The sequence below is a fragment of the Lynx canadensis genome, chromosome B3, assembly GCF_007474595.2.
Source record: "Lynx canadensis isolate LIC74 chromosome B3, mLynCan4.pri.v2, whole genome shotgun sequence".
NCBI lineage: Eukaryota > Metazoa > Chordata > Mammalia > Carnivora > Felidae > Lynx > Lynx canadensis.
In genome coordinates, this window is record NC_044308.2 from 99975202 (window position 1) to 99991190 (window position 15989).

Below are 15989 nucleotides of genomic sequence, written 5' to 3' on the forward strand. Positions count from 1 at the left end.
CTAGTTTCTTTAGGTGAAAGATTAGTTTGAGATTTTTCTTGCTTCTTGAGGTGGGCCTGTATTGCTCTAAACTTCCCTTTTAGAACAACTTTTGCTGCATCCCAAAGATTCTGGACCATTATGTTTTCATTTTCGTTGTCTGTCTATATTTATTTCCATTCTCTCTGTATTTATTTCCTTTTTGATTTCTTGGTTGGCCCATTCATTGTTTAATAGCATGTTACTTAACCTCCAGGTAGTTGTCTTCTTCCATATTTTTTCTTGTAACTGACTTCTAGGTTCATAGAGTTGTGGTCAGAATAGACACATAGTATTATGACTTCAGTCTTTTTTAATTTATTGAGACTTGTTGTGTGGCCTAATATGTGCTCTATTCTGGAGAATGTTTCATGTGCACTTGAAGAGAATGTGAATTCTGCTGTTTTAGGATAGAATGTTCTGAATATCGGTTAGATCCATCTGGTCCAATGTGTCATCCAAAGCCAATGTTTCCTTGTTGATTTTCTGTTTGGGTGATCTATCCATTGATGTAAGTGAGGTGTTAAAGTTCCCTACTATTATTGTATTACTCTCAATTACTTCCTTTATGTTTGTTACTAGCTGCTTTATGTATTTGGGTGCTCCCATGTTGATGTATAAATATTTGTCATTGTTTATATCTTCTTGGATTGTTTTTTTTTTTATGAATATATAGTGTCCTTTTTTTGGTCTGTTGTTATAATCTGTTTTAAAGTCTATTTTGTATTATATGCCTATTGCTACCCTGGCTTTCTTTTCACTTCCATTTGCATGATAAATGCTTTTCTGCCAGTTCACTTTCAATCTCCATGTGTCTTTAGGTTTGAAATGAGTCTCTTATAGGTAGCATATAGATGGGTCTTGCTTTTTTTAATCCATTCCCTCTGTCTTTTTGAATGTAGCATTTAGTCCATTTACATTCAAGGTAATTATTCATAGGTTGCATTTATTGCCATTTGATACTTGTTTTATGGTTGTTTTAGTAGTTCTTTGTTCCTTTATTCTCTTGCTTTATTCTCTCATGATTTACTGGGTTTCTTTAGTGATATACTTGGATTCCCTTCTCTCTCTGTCTCTGTCTCTTTTTTGCATATCTGTTACTAGTGTTTGACCTGTTGTTACCATTAGGTATATATATGTAACATCTTATGCATATAGTAGTCTATATTAAGTCTATATTTAGTTTGAACCCATCCTTTACTCTTCCCCACCCATGTTTTAAGTATATGATGTCATACTTCACATCCTTTTATTTTGTGAATCTCCTGATTTTTACATATAAACTTAATTTTACTGCTTTTGTGCTTCCTACTTTTCTTACTCCTGCTCATGGGCTTTCCTTTCCACCCAAAGAGTCCTGTTTAATATTTTTCATAGGGCTATTTTAATGGTCACAAATTCTTTTAACTTTTGTTTGTCTGGGAAACTCTCCTTCTATTCTAAAAATATGTTTTAACGTTTTTATTCATTTTTTGAGACAGAAAGAGACGGTGAGTGGAGGAGGGGCAGAGAGAGAGGGAGACAGAATCTGAAGTAGGCTCTAGGCTCTGAGCTCTCAGCACAGAGCCCCGAGGTGGGACTCGAACCCACAAACTGTGAGATCATGACCCAAGCTGAAGTCGGATGCTTAACTGACTGAGCCACCCAGGCACCCCCTCTCATTCTACTCTAAATGACAGCTTCACTAGATATTCTTGGCACCAGATATTTTCCTTTCAGCACTTTGAATATATCATGCCACTCTCTTGCAGCCTGCAAAATTCCTGCTGAAAAATCTGACAGCCTTATGCGATTTCCCTTGTAGTAACTGTTTTCTTTTCTCTTGCTGCTTTTAAAATTCTCAACCAGTACTTTTTGCCATTTTAATTACGTGTCTTGGTGCAGACCTCCTTAGGTTGATTTTGTTGGGGGCTCTCTGTGCCTCCTGGATCTAGAGATTTGTTTCTTTTCCCAGGTTTGGGAAGTTTTCAGCTGTTATTTCTTCACATAGATTTTCTGCCTGCTTTTCTCTCTCTTCTCTTTCTGAGATCCCTATAATGCAAATGTTATTACACTTGATGGTGTCACTGAGTTCCTTATGTCTATTTTCATTTTTCATTATTTTTTCTTTCAGCTTAATTGCTTTCCTGCAAGTTGCCAATCCATTCTTCTGCTTCTTCTAGTCTTCTGTTTATTCCATCTAGTGTATTTTTACTTTGCTATTGAGTTAATCTCTGATTGATTCTTTTTTGTTTTGTAGATCTTTGTTAAAGGTCTCACTGAGGTCCTCCACTCTTCTCAAGTCTAGCAAGTATCTTTATGACCATTACTTTAAATTCTCTGTGAGGCATATGACTTATTTCCACTTTGTTTAGCTCTCTTGCTGTGATTTTTGTTCTGTTCTTTCATTTGGGACATATTCTTCTGTCTCATTTTTTTGAACTCTGTTTCATTGTGTTAGGAAAGTCAGGTATGTCTCCTGCTTTTGAAAATAGTGGCCTTGTGAAGAAGAGGTACTGTAGTGCCCTGGATTTCAGGGTCCCCTGTTCACCAGAACCTGGTGCTTCATGAATGTTGTTGTTGTGCCTGACTATTGTAGTTGAGCCACTTTTGCTTCAGTGCAGTTGTCTGCAATGACTCTGCCTGCTGTGGACAGGGCAATCCCTGTGTTGTTAGTGGGCCAGTCTGGGGCCACCTTGGGCTTCAGCTGAGCCAGAACAGGTATTTGCCAGAGATGCAGTAGCACAGGGCACTTTCCCTGTGTTGTCCCTGAGGAGCTTCTGTTGGTGGGTGGGGCCTGTAGTATGACCAACTGGTTTCCCCCAGCCCACTGCTGGGGCTGCATTTGGACTGGTGTTTGTGGTTATCTTCTTCTCTCTCCAAGACCAGCTGGACCACTTTGAAGTGGTGCTGGTCCCTGTCACAGCTGCTGGTACACTGCCATGCTTGTAGCACCACTTTGGATAGGCTCCAGCCAAAGGCATGTTGGAGGGGCATGTCCACTGGAGAATGCAAAGGAGGATTAGTAAGTTAGGTGGAGAGTGTTGGCACTGAGCTGTTCCCCCAGGTGTCATGTATCTAGGCTGGGGGGCGGGCAGGGGAGGGAAGTGGTGCCTGCCAGCTCCTTTTGCTTCCTAGAGAAGTCTCCTAGAGATCCCTGCCACCCCCAGCACACACTGAGATTAGTAAATAAATCTCCTTCTGATATACCCCAAGTGTTTTTCAAACTGCTTCTTATATTCTGTATCTCTGTTTGGCTGTTTATTATGCTCTTTAAGGGTGGGGACTCCACCCTCCAAGTTCTCCCAGAGAACCCACTAAATTTTAACATTCTAAGTGTTAAGCCCTGCTGGTTGTAAGAACTTATAAAATTAGGCTTCTCTGGTTTTCAAAGCCAAAATGTGGGGGTTTGTCTTCCCCATGTGGGTTTCCCATGACTGTAGTGTTTTGTGTGATGGTCTGTTTCTCTTTCCTCTGTGAGCCTGCAGGGTGTCTCTCTCCTGAGGATAGTCTTGTGGGTCTCTTTAGCTCCCCACCATGTCTCTGCCCTTTATACCTTCTTTGCCGCCCCTTGTCTACAATTAGCTGTGAAGAGTCTATTCTGACAGTTTTTGAGTCATTTTCTGGGTTTTTACATTGATGTGGGTGTTATCTAGTTGTATCCATGGGATGAGGTAAATTTAGGATCTTCTTCTTGTCATTTTCCCAAGAAGTTCCCCTGCAACTATTTCTTATGAATCATTACAGAAAATTTTTTTTGGAACAAACACATTTATTGTTTAGACAAGTATTCCTTTACATTTTAAAGCATTTCGTTTTTGAAACTTTTTTTTCTTAAATTTCAGTGTATTTGACACACACAGTTACATTACGTTCAGGTGTGTAACATATTGATTCAATAAATTTTTATGTTATGCTACACTCACCATAAGTGTAGTTACCATCTCTCACCACGTAATTCCATTAAAATAGCATTGACTATATTCCCTATGCTATACCTTTCCATCCCCATGACTTATTCATTCCATAGCTGGAAGCCTGTATCTCCCACTTACCTTCACCTGTTTTTTCCCATCCCCCTTTACCCTTCCTCTCAGGCAACCATCAGTTTGTTCTCTGTAGTTATACGTCTAGGCTTTTTCCTTATTCATTAGTTTTGTTCTTCAGATTCCACATAGAAGTGGAATCATATGGTATTTGTCTTTCTCTGACTTATTTCCCTTAGTGCAATACCCTTTAAGTCCATCCATGTTGGTGAGCATGTGGAAAAAAAAGAACCCTTGTGGAGTATTGGTGGGAATGTAAACTGGTTCAGCCAATGTGGAAAACACTGGAAAACATCTCAAAAAATTTAAATGGATGGCACAAGAACAGACACTCAGATCAATGGAACAGAATAGAGAACCTAGAAATGGACCCACAAATGTATGGCCAACTAATCTTTTACAAAGCAGGAAAGAATATCCAATGGAATAAAGACAGTGGTGCTGGGAAAACTGGACAGCAACATGCAAAAGAATGAACCTGGACAACTTTCTTACACCTACACAAAAATAAACTCAAAATGGATGAAAGACCTCAATGTAAGACAGGAAGCCATCAAAATCGTTGAGGAGAAAGCAGGCAAAAACCTCTTTGATCTTGGCTGCAGCAACTTCTTACTCAATACGTCTCCGGAGGCAAGGGAAACAAAAGCAAAAATGAACTACTGGGACCTCATCAAAATAAAAAGCTTCTGCTTTTTATTAAAAGCAAAGGAAACAATCAGCAAAACTAAAAGGCAACCGACAGAATGGGAGAAGCTATTTGCAAATGACATTTCAGATAAAGGGTTAGTATCCAGAATCTATAAAGAACTTATCAAACTCAACACCCAAAAAACAAATAATCCAGTGAAGAAACGGGCAAAAGACATGAACAGACACTTCTCCAAGGAAAACATCCAGATGGCCAACCGACACATGAAAAAATGCTCAACATCACTCATCATCAGGGAAATACAAATGAAAACCACAAGGAGATACCACCTTACACCTGTCAGAATGGCTCACATGAACAACTCAGGCAACAATAGATGTTGGCAAGGATGTGGAGAGAGGATCTCTTTTGTACTGTTGGTGGGAATGCAAGCTGGTGCAGCCACTCTGGAAAACAGTATGGAGGTTCCTCAAAAAACTAAAAATAGAACTACCCTACGATCCAGCAATTGCACTACTAGGCATTTATCCATGGGATACAGGTGTGCTGTTTCAAAGGGACACATGCACCCCCACGTTTATAGCAGCACTATCAACAATAGCCAAAGTATGGAAAGAGCCCAAATGTCCATCGATGGACAAATGGATAAAGAAAATGTGTATACACACACACACACACACACACACACACACACATATATACAATGGAGTATTACTCGGCAATCAAAAAGAATGAAATCCTGCCATTTGCAACTATGTGGATGTAACTCGGTATTATACTAAGTGAAATTAGTCAGAGAAAGACAAAAATCATATGACTTCACTCATATGAGGACTTTAAGAGACAGAAACAGATGAACATAAGGGAAGGGAAACAAAAATAATATAAAAACAGGGAGGGGGACACAACAGAAGAGACTCATAAATATGGAGAACAAACTGAGGGTTACTGGAGGGGTTGTGGGAGGGGGGATGGGCTAAATGGGTAAGGGGTATTAAGGAATCTACTCCTGAAATCATTGTTTCTCTATATGCTAATTTGGACATAAATTTTAAAAAATAAAAAAAATTAAAAATAAAAAAATAAAAAATAAAAAAATAAATAAAAATGGAAATACCATATGATCCAATAATTCCGGTACTAGTATTTATACTAATTTGAAAAGATACATGCACCCTGTGTTTATTGCAGCATTATTTACAATAGTGAAGATATGGATGCAACCCAAGTATCCATCTATAGATGTTTTTGAAGCTTTTGATTTAGTTTCCATACACTTTATGAAAACAAGTTCATTTTACAAAAATAACTATAGACAGGAATACTTAAAAATTGTGATAGAATCAATTGTACTATAAAGAGACAGTGATCGGATAGTGTCTTAGATAGGTTTCATGGTAGTGAATTTGAACATTATTTTAAAACATTGGTCAGAAGAGAAAAACTGATTTAATCTGATAACATATAAGTAAATTCGCTAACTCTTCTCCATTTAGTAGACATACTTTACCATAAAAAAATTAGAGTGTAGTTGCCCATTTAAAATAATATTTTGAGAAATAAGGAAATGTGCAAGTAAACCTTTAAAAAATAAATTCCAGTGAAAGAATCTCTATACTATTAACATGAAAAAAAATAATGTTGATAAAATACAAACTTGAGCATGTCTGATAAATGAAATAAATACTTTAAAAGCTTAGGAAATTCATATAAATTTAAATTTCCAGAGGCGGATTAAAAGCTCCAAGAAAAATTTGCATAAATACATATGCAGTTTCTCTATACTTGATATATAATTTCCTCATGCAGACTCAATTATATGAAATCCTAGTACATGGTATATAGGCAGGTTATTAAATTTAGGCTACACCTGTAGTTGATATTTAAAATTACTGTTGTGAGGTTAGCAGATTCAAAAGTGACCAACATTTAAAATATTTTCTTCAATATAAGGAATAGGTAAGAGGTAAGAATGTTTGTTGTTTGCAAAATGCAGATAAAGTATGTTTATTAAAGACATTAAGTTATCTTTAAGGAAAGTCCAACTTGAAACATAACAAATACTTAGCATATTTATTTCTAGGTAAGGTAAACACTGCAGCCTAGTGGTCTGACATGATGACAAAATGCCTGTAGTAGGCATTTCCATTCTGCTACTTATTTGCTAAGAAAACTCTACAAAGGTCCCCATGTTTTCAATTCCAAGTAAAACTGTACTCTCATCATGTATGAATAATAAATGTTTTATCAAATTAGTAATGATAATAATAGTTAACGTTTATTGAGCCTTTACTGTGTGCCCAACATTATTCTTTTAATCTTTACAATCCTGTGACGTAAGTATAATTTTTATCCCAATTTTATAGATGAGAAAATCAAGACCTAAAAAGGCCAACGAACTTGAAGAAGGTTAAATGGAAATCTCAAATAAGAACAGCAAGTTGTCACAATTTTACAGAGATTAAGATGTGCAACAAGCGTAGTAAAGCAGACACACATGGCATTGCATTACAGATTCAGGCTTTTCTGGGAGTAGCTACAACACCCAATCTCAGATCTGTCTCTCAAAGAGTGACGACAGCAGGTCCTGTTAGCACAGAAGACAAGACCCAATACACCAAAGTACTACTCAGTTTGCTTCTTTCCTGCTGCAGAGGCTGCAGGAATAATTTAAGAATAGGAACACTGATATAAAGAAATAATGGAAATCAAAGAGTGACTTGGCAAAGGCATTAACAAAATTACAATGGAAGATACACCAGTCTCAGGAAACTAAAAAGAAAATAATTCTGGTTCTTTCCTCTTGGTAATTTTGAGTTGAGGAATCGAAGCCCTACTGACGTTCCTTGAATGAAAGGATCTCTTTAAGAATAATGGTAATACTTCAGATTTTACACCTTACAAAGTATTTTTATGTACATTACTTTTACTTGATTTTTAAAATAATTATGTGACCTAGAGTAGGAACTATTAATCTCATTTTACAGTTGCAGAGGAGGAAACAAAGACTTGCCTAGAGCCACACCATTAGTAATCAAGGAGGTTGGATAATGAGCTCAGGTTTCTGTACCTTTGAACATCACCACCTTTTTTACTTATTTTTTTTAATTGAAGTACTGTTGACATACAATATTAGTTTCAGGTTACAACAGAATGATTTGACATTCGTATATATTATGAAATGATCACCATACTTCTAGTTACCATCTGTCACCATAGAAAATTAGAATATTAACTACATTCCCTATGATGTACTTTGCATCCCCATGACTTATTTTATAACTGAAAGTCTGTACCTCTTAATGCGCTTTGTGTCTTTTGTCCATTCCTCCTCCAATCCCCTCCCCTCTGACAACCAGTTCTGTGTCTGTTATGTTTTTTAGATTCTACATATAAGTGATATCACACAGTATTTGTGTTCCTCTCTCTTATTTCATTTAGCATCACTCTAGGTCCATTCACGTTGTCACAAATGGCAAGATTTCATTCTTTTTTATGGATGAGCAATATTCCATTGTGTATAAATATCACAACTTCTTTATCTATCTATGGACACTTGGGTTGCATCCATATCTTTGCTATTGTAAATAATGTAAATAATGTAAATAATGCTGCAGTAAACATAGGGGTGCACATATCTTTTCAAATTAGTGTTTGCAATTTCTTTGGGTAAATACTCAGAACTGAAATTACTAAATCACATGGTATTTTATTTTTAATCTCTTGAGGAATCTCTACACTGTTTTCCACAGTGGCTGTACCAATTTACATTCTCACCAACAGTGAACAAGGGTTTGCTTTTTTCCACATCCTTGCCAATGCTATTTTTTGTCTTTTTGATACTAGCCATTCTGACTAGTATGAGGTGAGATCTCATTGTGGTTTTGATTTGCATTTCCCTGATGATTAGTGACGTTGAACGTTTTTTCATGTGTCTGTTGGCCATTTGTATGTCTTATCTGGAAAAATGTCTAATTAGGCCCTCTGCCCATTTTAAATTGGATTATTTGTTTTCTTGGTGTTGAGATATATGTGTTCATTATATATTTTAGATATTAACCCCTGATCAGATATATCATTTACAATATCATTACAAATATCTTCTCTCATTCATTAGGTTCCCTTTTCATTTGTTGATAGTTTCTTTTGCTGTGCAAAAGCTTTTTAGGTTGATATTGTTACAACTGTTCATTTTACTTTTGTTTCCCTTGCCTGGAGAGACATCTAGAAAAATACTGCTAAGGCTGATGTCCAAGAGTTTACTGCCTATGCTTTTTTTTTTTAAGTTTGTTTTTGAGAGAGAGACCATGTGCATGCACTAGCAGGAGAGGGGCAGAGAAGAGAGGGAGACACAGAATCCAAAACAGGCTCCAGGCTCGGAGCTGTCAGCACAGAGTCTGGTGTGGGGCTCAAACCCACAAACCATGAGATTATGACCTGAGCTGAAGTCAGACACTTAACTGACTGAGCCACCCAGATGCCTCTGCCTATGCTTTCATTTAGGAGTTTTATACATTTAGGTCTTTAATCCATTTTGAGTTTATTTTTGTGTATGGTATAAGAAAGTGATCCAGTTTCATTCTCTGGTATGTAGCTATCTAGTTTTCCTAACAAAATTTATTGAAGAAACTGTCTTTTTCCCATTGTATATTCTGGCCTCATTTGCTGTAGATTAATTCACTATATAAGAGTGGGTTTATTTTTGGGCTCTGTCTTCTGTTCCATTGATCCATGTGTCTGTTTTTGTACCAGTATCATTCTAATATAGCTTTGTAATATTGTTTGAAACCTGACATTGTGATATCTCCAGCTTCATTTTTCTTTCTCAAGATTGCTTTGGCTGTCTTTTGTGGTTCCATACAGATTTTAGGATTATTTGTTCTAGTTCTGTGAAAATACTATTGGTATTTTGATCCGGACTGCATTGAATCTGTAGATTGCTTTGGGTAGTGTGGCCATATTAACAGTATTAATTCCTCCAGTCCATGAGCATGGTATATCTTTATATTTGTTGTCTTCAATTTCTTTCATCAGTGTCTTCAGAGTACAGGTCTTTTACCTCCTTGGTTAAATTTATCCCTATGTATTTTTTTTTTTGGATGCAGATGTAAATGGATTGTTTGCTTAATTTCTCTTTCTGCTAGTTCATAATTAGTATTTAGAAACATAAAAGATTTCTGAATATTAACTTTGTATCCTCCAACTTTATTGAATTCATTTATCAGTTCCAATAGTTTTTTTTGGTAGAGTTTTTAGGGTTTTCTATATATGGTATCAGGTCATCTGTAAATAATGACAGTTTTACTTTGAATGTCTTTGAATGTCAATTTGAATGTCAATGAATTGACAATTTGAATGTCAATTTGAATGTCAATTTGAATGTCTTTGATTTTTTTTTTTTTCTTGTCTGATTGCTATAGCTAGGAAAGTGGTGAGAGTGGATGGGCATCTTTTCTTGTTCTTCATCTTAAAGGAAAAGCTTTCAACTTTTCATCATTGAGTATGATGTTAGCTGTGGTTTTGATGTATATGGCCTTTATTATATTGAGGTACATACCCTCTGTACTCATTTTCTTGAGAGTTCATATGAACAGATGTTGAATTTTATCAAATGTTTTTTCTATTGAGATGATTACATAATTTTTATCTTTCATTTTTCTAATGTGGCATAGCCTGTTGATTGATTTGCAGATACTGAACCATCCTTGCATCCCTGAAATAAATCCCATTTGACTATGCTGAATGATGCTTTCAATATATTTTAAATTCATTTTGCTAATATTTTGTTACAGATTTTTTCATCTATGTTCATCAGGGATGTTGGTCTGTAATTTTCTTTCTTTTTTTTTTTTCTTGTAGCATCTATGTCTGGTTTTGGTATTAGGGTAATGCTGGGCTTATAGAATAAATGTGGAAGAATTCTTTCCTCTTAGACTTTTGGGATACTTTGGAGGATAGATATTAATTCTTTATTTTTGGTAGAATTCACCTGTGAAACCATCTGGTCTAGAACTTTTGTTTGTTGGAAGTTTTTTTATTACTGATTCAATGTTGGTGGAAGTAATCGGTCTATTTAAACTTCCTATTTTTTCCTGGTTTGGTCATGGAAGTTTGTAAATTTCTAGGAATTTATCCATTTCCTCTAGGTTGTCAAATTATTTAGCATATAATTTTTCATGGTAGTCCCTTATAATCCTTTGTATTTCTGTGGTGTTATAACTTCTCTTTCATCATGAGGGTATTTGAGTCCTCTCTCTCTCTCTCTCTCTCGATGAGTCTGGCTAAAGGTCTATCAATTTTGTTTATCTTTCCAAAGAATCACACCTTAGTTTCATTGATCTTTTCTACTATTTTTTTTAGTCTCTACTTCATTTATTTCCACTCTAATCTTTATTATTTCCTTCCTTCCGTAACTTTGGGCTTTGTTCTTTTTCCAGCTCCTTTAGGTATAAGGGTGTATAAGTTTTCTTGTTCCTGAAGTAGGTCTATATTGCTATAGACTGCACTCTTAAAAATTATTTTTGCTGCCTCTCAAACATTTTGAACCCATGAGTTTCCATTTTCATTTGTCTCTAGTTTTGTTTTTTTTTTTTTTTTTTTGCTCTTTGATTTCTTTGTTGACCCACTGGTTGTTTGGTGATACGTTGTTTAACCACTATGTGTTTGTGGGGTTTTCTTCCAGCTTTTTTTCCTTCTATTTCTAGTTTCATACCATTGTGGTGGGAAAAATGCATGATATGATTTCATTCTTCTTAAGTTTATTGAGACTTGTTTTGTGGCCTAACCTGTCATCTTTCCTGGAGAATGTTCCATATGTACTTGAAATAAATGTGTATTCTGTTGTTTTGTATAAAATGTTCTGTATGTATCTATTAAGTCCATCTAATGGAATATGTCATTCAAACTCATTGTTTCCTTATTGATTTTCAGTCTGGATGATCTTTCCATTGAAGTAACCAGAGTGTTAAAAGTCCCCTACTAGTATTGTATTACTGTCAATTTTTCCCTTTATGTCTGTTAATATTTGCTTTATATAATTAGGTGTTCCTATGTTGGGTGCATAGATATTTACAACTGTTAAATCTTCTTGTTGGGTTGATCCCTTTGTTATTGTTATGCCCTTCACTGTTCCTTTTTACAGTCCTTGTTTTAATGTCTGTATTTCCTGATAGAAGTATTATTACCCCAGCTTCATTTTGTTTCCATTTGCATGAAGTACCTTTTTTCAATCTTTCACTTTCAGTCTGCATCTGTAAGTCTGAAGTGAGTCTCTTGTAGGAAATATATAGATGGGTCTTACTTTTTTCATCTATTCAGTTACTCTGTGTCTTTTTATTGGAACATTTTTGCCTACTTAAAGTAGTTATTGAGGGTTGCTTGGCTGGCTCAGTCAGTACAGCATGCAACACTTGATCTTGGGATTGTGTATTCAAGCCCCACAATGGGTGTGGAGATTACTTAGAAATAAAATCTTAAAAAAAATAATTATTGATAGGTGTGTACTTATTGCCATTTTGTTAACATTTTTCTAGTTGTTTTTGTAGTTCCAATATGTTCCTTCATTCTCTTGTCCTCTTTCCTTGTGATTTGATAACTTTCTTTAATGTTAGGATTCCTTTCTCCTTATTTTTTGAGTATCTCTTATAGATTTTTGGTTTGTGGTTACCATGAGGTTCATATAAAACACACTCTGTATAAAGTAGTCCATTTTAAATGGATGGTCACTTTAGTTTGAAAACATCCTAAAAGCACTACATGTTTACTAGTTTCTCCCGTCCCAAAGTTTTATGTCTTTGGTGTCATATTATGCATCTTTTTCTTTTGTGTATCCATTAACTAATAACTTTAGAGATGGTAGATTTGACTACTTTTGTCTTTTAATATTCACTCTAGTTATAAGTGACTGATCCACTATCTTTATGTCTGCTTTTAACAGTGAGATTTTTTTCCTTTCATAACTTCCTTCTAGTTATGGCCTTTTCTTTTCCATTTAAATAAGTCTCTTTAACATTCCTTGTAAGGCTGGTTTACTGGGACGAACACCTTTAATATTTGTTTGTCTGGCAAATTCTTTGTCTTTCCTTCAATTGTGAATGATAACCTTGCCAAGTAGAGTATTCTGGGTTGAAAGGTTTTCCCTTCAGCACTTTGACTATATTATGCTATTCCCTTCTGGCCTGCAGAGTTTCTGCTGAAAAAATCAGCTGAGAGTTACACACAAGGGAATACCCGTAAGACTAGTTGATTTCTCTTGCTGCTCTTAAGATTCTCTCTTCATCCTTAATTATTGTCATTTTAATGGTTGTTATGTCTTAGTGTGGACCTCTTTGGATTCACTTGGGGCTCTTTGTGCTTCCTAGATCTGCATATCTATTTCCTTCCCCAGGTTAGGGAAGTTTTCAGCTATTATTTCTTCAAATGTTTTCTGCCCCTTTCTCCCTCAAGCATCCCATGCCCCCAGAATGCAAATGTTCATCTGCTTGTTGTCTCAGAGATCTATTAAACTATCATCATTTTAATTATTTTTTTCTTTTTGCTTTTCAGCTTGAGTGATTTGCACTACCCTTCCATCCATTCTTTGCATTCTCTAATCTACTTTGATTCCCTCTAACATTTTTTTCCTTTCAATTGTATTCTTCAGGTCTGATGGGTTCTTTTTTATAGTTTTTTTTTTTTTTTAGATTCAAGTTTTTATTTACATTCTAGTTACTTAACATAGTGTAATATTAGTTTTAGAAATAAAATTTAGTGATTCATCACTTACATTTAACACCCAGTGCTCAACACAAGTGCCCTTAATATCCATTACTGTTTTAACCCATCCCCCCACCCACCTCTTCTCTGGCAACCCTCAATTTGTTCTCTATAGTTAAGAGTTTGTTTTATTATTTGCCTCTCTTTTTGCTTCCCTATGTTCATCTGTTTCATTTCTTATATTCCACATGAGTGAAATTATATGGTATTTGTCCTTCTCTGACTTATTTCGCTTAGCATAATATACTCTAGCTCCATCCATACTGTTGCAAATGGCAAGATTTCATTTTTTTTTTGATGACTAATGTTCCATTATATGTATGTATGTATGTATGTATATAAATATATAGACACACACACACACACACACACACACACACATTTTCTTTATACATTCATCAGTTGATGGACATTTGAGCTCTTTCCCTAATGTGGCTATTGTTGACAATGCTGCTATAAACATCAAGATGCATATATCCCATCAAATCAGTATTTTTATTTCGTCTGGATAAATATCTAGTAGTGTAACTGTTATATTGTAGGGTAGATCTAGTTTTAACTTTTAGAGGAACCTTCATACTGTTATCCAGAGTGGCTGCACCAGTTTGCATTTCCAACAATGTTAAGGAGGTTCTCTTTTCTCCACATCCTCACCAACATCTGGTGTTTTGTGTATTGTTAATTTTAGCCATTCTGACAAGTGTGAAATGATACCTCATTGTAGTTTTGATTTGCATTTCCCTGATGATGAGTGATGTTGAGCATCTTTTCCTGTGTCATCTGGATATCTTCTTTGGAAAAATGTCTATTCATGTCTTCAGGCCATATCTTAACTGGATTATTTGTTTTTTGGGTGTTCAGTTTGATAAGTTATTTATAAATTTTGGATACTAACACATTGTCAGATATGTATGTTGCAAGTATTTTCTCTATTCTGTAGGCTACTTTTTAGTATTGCCCATTGTTTCTTTCCCTGTGCAGATTTTTATCTTGATGAAGTCCCAATAGTTCACTTTTATTTTTGTTTTCCTTGCCTCTGGAGATGTCTCTAGCAAGAAGTTGCTATGACTGATGTCACAAAGAGGCTGTGTTCTCCTCTAGGATTTTTGAGGGTTTCCTGTCTCATATTTAGGTCTTTCATCCATTTTGAATTTATTTTTGTGTATGGTATAAAAAACTGGTCCAGTTTCTTTTTTTTTCATTGTTGCTATCTAGTTTTCCCAACACCATTTGATGAAGAGGCTGTCTTTTTTCCAATGGATATTCCTTCCTGCTTTGTCAAATAGTTGACCATATACTTGTGAGTCCATTTCTGGGCATTTTATCCTATTCTATTGATCTATGTGTCTGTTTTTATGCCAGTACCATACTGTCTTGGTCACTACATCTTTGTAACATAACTTAAAGTCTGGAATTGTGATGCCTTCAGGTTTGCTTTTCTTTTTTAAGATTGCTTTGGCTATTTTGCATCTCTTCTGGTTCCATACAAATTTTAGGATTGTTTGTTCTAGCTTTGTGAAAAATGCTAGGGATATTTTGCATCAGTTCTAGCAGGTTTTTGGTGGAATGTTTTGTTGGATTTTCCATACAGAGTATCATGTTGTCTGTGAAGAGTGAAAGTTTGACCTCCTCCTGGACGATTTGGATGTCTTTTATTTGTGTTGTTTGATTGCTGAGGCTAAGGTTTCCAAAAATATGTTGAATAACAGTGGTGAGAGTGGACATCCCTGTCTTGTAACTGACCTTGGGGGAAGGCTCTCTGTTTTTCCCCACTAAGGATGATATTAGCATTGGGTCTTTCATATATAGCTTTTATGATTTCGAGGTATGATCCTACTATCCCTACTTTATTAAGTTTTTATCAAGAAAGGATGCTGTATTTTGACAAATGCTTTCTCTGCATCCATTGAGAGGATCATGTGGTTCTTGTCCTTTCTTTTATTGATATGATGAATCATATTGATTGTTTTGTGGATATTGAACCAGCCCTGCATCCCAGGTATAAATCACTTGGTTGTGGGGAATAATTTTTTTAATGTGTTATTGGATCTGGTTGGCTAATAACTTGTTGAAGATTTTTGCATCCATGTTCATCAGGAAAGTTGGTCTATAGTTCTCCTTTTTAGTGGGGTCTTTGTCTGCTTTTGGCATCAAGGTAATGCTGGCTTCATAGAAAGAGTTTGGAAGTTTTCCTTCCATTTCTATTTTTTGGAACAGCTTCAAGAGAATAGGTATTAACTCTTCCTTAAATTTTTGGTAGAATACCCCTGGAAAGCAATCTGGCCCTGGACTCTGGTTTATAGGGAAAGTTTTGATTACTAATTCAATTTCTTTACTGGTTATGGGTCTGTTCAAATTTTCTATTTCTTCCTGTTTCAGAAGACATCCAGATGGCCAACCAACACATGAAATAATGCTCCACATCACTCATCATCAGGGAAATACAAATCAAAATCATAATGAGATACCACCTCACACCTGTCAGAATGGCTAACATTAACAACTGATGCAACAACAGATGTTGGTGAGGATGCAGAGAA

The 15989-nt window shown here is 35.6% G+C and overlaps 1 protein-coding gene across 5 annotated transcripts in view; it reads right to left on the bottom strand.

Annotated features, from left to right (window-relative positions):
- TXNDC16 (thioredoxin domain containing 16) overlaps positions 1-15989 on the bottom strand; it is a 138037-nt gene that overhangs the window by 4112 nt on the left and 117936 nt on the right. For 3 of the 5 annotated variants that reach the window (XM_030319106.1, XM_030319104.1, XM_030319102.1), the window contains one exon: positions 2279-2999. The exons of the other annotated variants lie outside the window; for them this stretch is intronic. In XM_030319106.1, the coding sequence (XP_030174966.1) occupies positions 2701-2999 (299 nt within the window). In that variant the 3' untranslated portion in view covers positions 2279-2700. Of the gene's footprint in view, positions 1-2278; positions 3000-15989 lie in introns of those variants that run through there. 5 annotated transcript variants of the gene reach the window in all.